The sequence below is a fragment of the Triticum dicoccoides genome, chromosome 4A (genome assembly GCF_002162155.2).
Source record: "Triticum dicoccoides isolate Atlit2015 ecotype Zavitan chromosome 4A, WEW_v2.0, whole genome shotgun sequence".
NCBI lineage: Eukaryota > Viridiplantae > Streptophyta > Magnoliopsida > Poales > Poaceae > Triticum > Triticum dicoccoides.
The window spans coordinates 722,541,129-722,548,247 of NC_041386.1; the positions used below are offsets into that span (position 1 = coordinate 722,541,129).

Consider the following 7,119-nt stretch of genomic DNA (forward strand, 5'->3'; position numbering starts at 1 on the left):
TGTGTGAATGGAAAAGCTAATTTATACCTAACTCATGTACAAGAGTACAGAATGGGTTTTGCAAAAAGATATGTGACCCAAACTATGCTTGACATGTAAAGTGATGATTGATGAGTCATATCCAGGTGATATGTGCCAAAAAGTATATTTGATGATCATCCAAGATTAGACTTGTAGTGCCACCTAACACAACAATACAAGATGACCAGTTTAAAAAGCATCCATTTGCTTTTGTAAAGTAATATAGGAATGGAATGCAGCAAACTAGAACATGACAACTATAAGTATGCATGTACCATGAAGACCCCCCCTCCATCAACCTTTAGACAACCACAATCATCCAAGCAACTTGAGGCTAGCCACCATGAAGACAATGTTCATCCTCGCTCTCCTCGCCCTTGCAGCATCCACCGCCACTGCCCAATTGGAAACCATCTGTAGCCAGGGATTCGGACAATGCCAACACCACCAACAAGTGGGGCAACAACAGTTGCTGGATCAGATGAAGCCATGTGTGGCTTTCGTACAACATCAATGTAGCCCAGTGAGAACACCATTCTCCCAAACACGGGGAGAGCAACATAGCAGTTGCCAAACCGTGCAACACCAATGCTGTCGGCAGCTGGTGCAGATCCCAGAACAAGCCCGGTGCAAGGCCATCCAGAGCGTGGAAGAGGCTATCAGTCAACAACAGCCCCAACAAGAATGGAATGAGCCCCAACAGGAAGCACAACTTAAGAGCATGAGGATGTCGCTTCAGACCCTGCTGTCTATGTGCAACATCTACGTCCCGGTACAATGCCAGCAACAGCATCAACTTGGGCGACAACAACAACAACAGTTGCAGGAGCAGTTAAAACCGTGTGCGACATTCCTACAACATCAATGTAGGCCAATGACAGTGCCATTCCCGCATACACCGGTGCATAAGCCCACCAGCTGCCAGAGCGTGCAGGCCCAATGCTGCCGGCAGCTAGCACAGATCCCAGAGAAATTCCGCTGCCAAGCCATCCATAATGTGGTAGAGTCTATCAGGCAACAACAACATCACCAACCACAACAAGAAGTACAACTTGAGGGCCTGAGGATGTCACTTCACACCCTACCGTCGATGTGCAAAATCTACATCCCTGTACAATGCCCAGCCACCACCACCACCCCCTATAGCATTACCATGACAGCTAGCTATACCGATGGTACCTGCTAGTTGATCAATATAGCAGTGGCAAAATAAAAATGGCATGCATCATCATGTGTGCCTAGTACTAATTGCAACATGAAAATAATGAACAGATGTTCCTGAATGAAGCACTTGTCTAAATAAAGCTACATGTTCGCATGATATATTAAGTCTATGATTTTTCTGACTGAACTTAACCATCACCATACTCTGTATATCTCCCATTACCAATAGTTCATAGCCAGAAGAAAAAGATAATACACTTTGTTTTAGAACGAAGGCTCAAGAAGGGCCTGACTTTGAATTAACAAAGTCATCAACTGGTCTGAAATTACAACGACCATCATCCAGCAACAAAAAACAAAAAGAAATGATAGAATTCCTTATTTAACATTGTTTTAAATATGGTTTTCCTATTTGACACTGGAAAAAATATTTTTTCCCTATCTAACAGCAACTTTAAATTTTGTTCCCAATATAACACTTGCGTCTATTTTTTGACCTAATGGTGTTGAATGACACATGAAATGACAAGTTTACCCCTGGCACTAGAAGCACCTAAGTCAGATCAAGTTCACTGTCATTGGCTTCACCCGGCCCACAATCCCTCGTACTCGGGAGCATCGAGTGGCACAGGAGGCGGGTGGTCGCGTCGCTCCGGAGTAACAACCGATGTAGGCCTTCCTTGCCGGCACGCCGCACGAGCATATGTTGCGCTGGACTGCGCTGTGCAGGGTTGTCTGCATGACAGATCACAAGGAGACGGCGAGCTATGACCTCAGTCTGTGCAAACTGATCAATGGTTCCGGCTGGAGAAACTGGTCAAGGCGGGGGCGTTGGGCAAGCCCGTGTGGTGGAGTGTTGTTTAGAATGCTAGATCGATTCCTTCAAATACAGTGCACGTACTGCAAAGCTAGCTCACAATCACACAAGCAGCTCGATTGATTTTCCTCTAGAAACAAGCTAGCTCACAAACACACAAACAGCTCGATTGATTTTCCTCTAGAAGCAAAACGAGCACGTGCTCGTCTCTAGCCGTATGTACATACGTACTTGAACCTTGCTTGCGGTACTTGTTCGTAGTACCTTTTGGCTTATTTTGTTACACAAACCATGAATCCCACCCTTAAATAAGACACCCCGAAATAAAGAAAAGGAGCGTATAGATGTTTGAGGGCATAATTGTCATTTCACATGCCATTTAGCAAACTTTGCCCAAAAAATGGACGAGATTGTTATATTGAGAACAAAATTTAAAGTTTGTGTTAAATAAGGAAGAAATATTTTTTCGGTGTCAAATAGGGAACGACGCATACATAGTATTGCCCAAGCAGCTTACAAGCAGCAAAGGTAGCAAGTACTCTATAGATAAGAAAACTAAGCACTAGCTTGATGTCCATGGAGTCCTCAAAACGCAAGGGGAGTAGAGCAAACAGAGTGAAACTTCAATTGGAGACATAACCCAACGGCGGAGCAACACAACCTCATCTACTTCGAGAAGTGAAAACCAAATCGTGCCAGTCCTCACCAATCCTGCCCCTCACCCTGGAGAAAGGCACTGGACCGCCAGTACGTAAACTTACCGCTGCGCTAAGAACACCATACAAAGAGCCACGACGGTGCTCACAGATCCAATCACGAAGAAAAAAGTGGCTCAAGGTTGAGGTCCCTGAACAAACATTCTACATCAGGACCATGCTACTGCAACGTTATGCTGCTAGCGATAAAGGGGAATCCTATTGCCCCGTCCCCCAAGAAGCTGGCACTGACCGACCCATGAGCAAGCACACACATACCGTGCTTCAAACACCTAAGGAAATCAGAAAAGCACTGATCTTGTGAGACGAAACATCAAACATCACCTCCTTCCTCGAAGACTCTACACACCCAAACCAACTCGCAAAGCACCTGCACATACCATGCTGTCGCCTGGTCTTGGACAAACAAAAGTGGCACCTACAAGGTGAAGCATGCCGCGCCGCTGCCACCCGGTCATGGATAGATAAACATTTTCACCCAACATATGGGTAAGAGGGAATGGGATCATACCAAGATGATGATTCCGAGAAGGGGAACGACACCAGGTGATGTCGGTGTTGTCTGACCGGAGAACGACATACGGCGCCGCCACACCATTCAAGGCCACCGGCTCGGCGTCCACTGCCCTCAGTGTGGAGGCGGAGCAGCCACATCCCGCCCGCTGCTATCCTCGGCGACCATGTGGGCTTCGCTGGAGGCCTCCTCAGGCGGCAATGATGAAGGAAGGGAAGGGGACGGATGGTCGGCGGCTAGAGTTTCATCTCAACCCGTGTTGCCCGGAGTGGAGTGACATGGGCTATGCCTTCAAATACTCCCTCCGTCCGGAAATACTTGTTGGAGAAATGAATGCATCTAGATGTATTTTAGTTCTAGATACATCAATTTTTATGCATTTCTCTGACAAGTATTTCCGGACGGAGGGAGTATAAATTAAGCTCTAACGCGGTCAAGATGGTACACATGAGGAACATAAACATATGAACGAGCTATAGAAATGAAAAGTAAACAGTTTTGATACCAGTGTTGGCTTAACAAGAATTCTTTCTTAGTACACATGATAAGCCTCAAAAACATGAAACTTTAGAAGCATCTTAATATACTAAACCATCACTTTATTGAGAAATAAATATAGATCTGCAACTGTTCTCAAATTTGGTATACTTCCTGTAGTCCATCGTGCAACCATGAATTGCTGCGAGAAGAGTTTGAATTGCGTCACTACTTTGATAGGGCTAGATTAGATTTCCACTTGATTTTTCTAGAAGAAATTTTGACATACTACTATGGGCCCTAGACTGGATGGGAAATTGGGAATCATAAGTGGATTGATTGATCTCCTCGGACCGCGAATGGAAAAGGGGATTAAGACTACCTCTATCAGAAATAGATAGAACCACATCTATTCTCTTTGGTCTATATATTTACACTAAGAAAAAAGGGTAAAATTCAGTATCATGTTCTAAAGTTATAGATGGATGTGCTCTCCATTGGCATTTTCTTCAGCATCGACACGGAGCTCCGGGAGATAGTGCTGGAGAGGATGCATTGTGTTCTGCATTGGTGTCCACTAGAAGATGGTCGATCTGAAGGAAATATGCCCTAGAGGCAATAATAAAGTTATTATTTATTTCCTTATTTCATGATAAATGTTTATTATTCATGCTAGAATTGTATTAACCGGAAACTTAGGACATGTGTAAATACATAGACAAACATAATGTCACTAGTATGCCTCTACTTGACTAGCTCGTTGAATCAAAGATGGTTAAGTTTCCTAGCCATAGACATGAGTTGTCATTTGATTAACGGGATCATATCATTGGAGAATGATGTGATTGACTTGACCCATTCCGTTAGCTTAGCACTTGATCGTTTAGTATGTTGCTATTGCTTTCTTCATGACTTATACATGTTCCTATGACTATGAGATTATGCAACTCCCGTTTACAGGAGGAACACTTTGTGTGCTACCAAACATCACAACGTAACTGGGTGATTATAAAGGTGCTCTACAGGTGTCTCCGAAGGTACTTGTTGGGTTGGCATACTTCGAGATTAGGATTTGTCACTCCGATTGTCGGAGAGGTATCTCTGAGCCCTCTCGGTAATGCACATCACTATAAGCCTTGCAAGCAATGTGACTAATGAGTTAGTTACGAGATGATGCATTGCATAACGAGTAAAGAGACTTGCCGGTAACGAGATTGAACTAGGTATTGAGATACCGACGATCGAATCTCGGGCAAGTAACATACCGATGACAAAGGGAACAACGTATGTTGCTATGCGGTTTGACCGATAAAGATCTTCGTAGAATATGTGGGAGCCAATATGAGCATCCAGGTTCTGCTATTGGTTATTGACCGGAAACGTGTTTCAGTCATGTCTACATTGTTCTCGAACCCGTAGGGTCCGCACGCTTAAATTTAGATGACAGTTATATTATGAGTTTATATGTTTTGATGTACCGAAGGTAGTTCGGAGTCCCGGATGTGATCATAGACATAATGAGGAGTCTCGAAATGGTCGAGACATGAAGATTGATATATTGGACGACTATATTCGGACACCGGAATAGTTCCGGGGGTTATCGGATATATACCGGAGTACCGGGGGATTACCGGACCCCCCCGGGGGGTGGTGGTTAATGGGCCACATGGGCCCAAAGTGGAGAAGAGGAGGGGCGGATAGGGTAGGCCACGCGCCCCTCCCCCTCTAGTCCGAATTGGACAAGGAGGGGGGGGGCGCCCCCCTTTCCTTCCTCCCCTCTCTCCCTTCCTTCCCCCTCTCCTACTTGGACAAGGAAAGGAGGGAGTCCTACTCCCGGTGGGAGTAGGACTCCCCTTGGCGCGCCCCCTCCTGGCCGGCTGCCCCCTCCCCCTTGCTCCTTTATATACGGGGGCAGAGGGGCACCTCTAGATACAACAATTGATCATTGATCTCTTAGCCGTGTGCGGTGCCCCCCTCCACCATAATCCTCCTCGATAATATTGTAGCGGTGCTTAGGCGAAGCCCTGCGTCGGTAGAACATCATCATCATCACCACGCCGTCGTGCTGACGAAACTCTCCCTCGACACTCGGCTGGATCAGAGTTCGAGGGACGTCATCGAGCTGAACGTGTGCAAGAACTCGGAGGTGTCGTGCTTTCGGTGCTTGATCGGTCGGGCCGTGAAGACGTACGACTACATCAACCGCGTTGTGCTAATGCTTCCGCTTACGGTCTACGAGGGTATGTGGACACACTCTCCCCTCTCTTTGCTATACATCACCATGATCTTGCGTGTGCGTAGGAAAATTTTGAAATTTTTGCGTTACCCAACAATGACATCTGAGCCAGGTTTTATGCGCTGATGTTATATGCACAAGTAGAACACTAGTGAGTTGTGGGCGATACAAGTCATACTGCTTACCAGCATGTCATACTTTGGTTCGACGGTATTGTTGGATGAAGCGGCCCGGACCGACATTACGCGTATGCTTACGCGAGACTGGTTCTACCAACGTGCTTTGCACATAGGTGGCTGGCGGGTGTCAGTTTCTCCAACTTTAGTTGGACCGAGTGTGGCTACGCCTGGTCCTTGAGAAGTTTAAAACAACACTAACTTGACGAACTATCATTGTGGTTTTGATGCGTAGGTAAGAATGGTTCTTGCTCAACCCATAGCAGCCACGTAAAACTTGCAACAACAAAGTAGAGGACGTCTAACTTGTTTTTGCAGGGCATGTTGTGATGTGATATGGTCAAGACGTGATGCTATATTTTATTGTATGAGATGATCATGTTTTGTAACCAAGTTATCGGCAACTGGCAGGAGCCATATGGTTGTCAGTTTATTGTATGCAATGCAATCGCCCTGTAATTGCTTTACTTTATCACTAAGAGGTAGCGATAGTCGTAGAAGCAATAGGTGGCGAAACGATAATGATGCTACGATGGAGATCAAGGTGTCATGCCAGTGACGATGGTGATCATGACGGTGCTTCGAAGATGGAGATCACAAGCACAAGATGATGATGGGCATATCATATCACTTATATGTTGGGGAACGTAGCAGAAATTCAAAATTTTCCTACGTGTCACCAAGATCTATCTATGGAGAAACCAGCAACGAGGGGAAGGAGAGTGCATCTACTTACCCTTGTAGATCGCTAAGCGGAAGCGTTCAAGAGAACGGGATTGAAGGAGTCGTACTCGTCGTGATCCAAATCACCGGAGATCCTAGTGCCGAACGGACAACACCTCCGCGTTCAACACACGTACAGCCCGGTGACGTCTCCCACGCCTTGATCCAGCAAGGAGAGAGGGAGAGGTTGAGGAAGACTCCATCTAGCAGCAGCACAACGGCGTGGTGGTGATGGAGGAGCGTGGCAATCCTGCAGGGCTTCGCCAAGCACCGCG

The 7,119-nt window shown here is 46.1% G+C and overlaps 1 protein-coding gene across 1 annotated transcript; it reads left to right on the top strand.

The window, feature by feature from the left end:
- Positions 1-304: 304 nt before the first annotated feature.
- Positions 305-1,344, top strand: LOC119289903 (avenin-like b9). Its single transcript, XM_037569078.1, has one exon. It carries the CDS (start codon positions 365-367, stop codon positions 1,205-1,207), a length of 843 nt encoding a protein of 280 aa, XP_037424975.1. The 5' UTR covers positions 305-364; the 3' UTR covers positions 1,208-1,344.
- The last annotated feature ends 5,775 nt before the right edge of the window (positions 1,345-7,119 follow it).

Coding starts and splice junctions, on each gene's coding strand:
- LOC119289903 (XM_037569078.1), top strand. CDS start 365: ATGAAGACAATGTTCATCCTCGCTCTCCTCGCCCTTGCAGCATCCACC.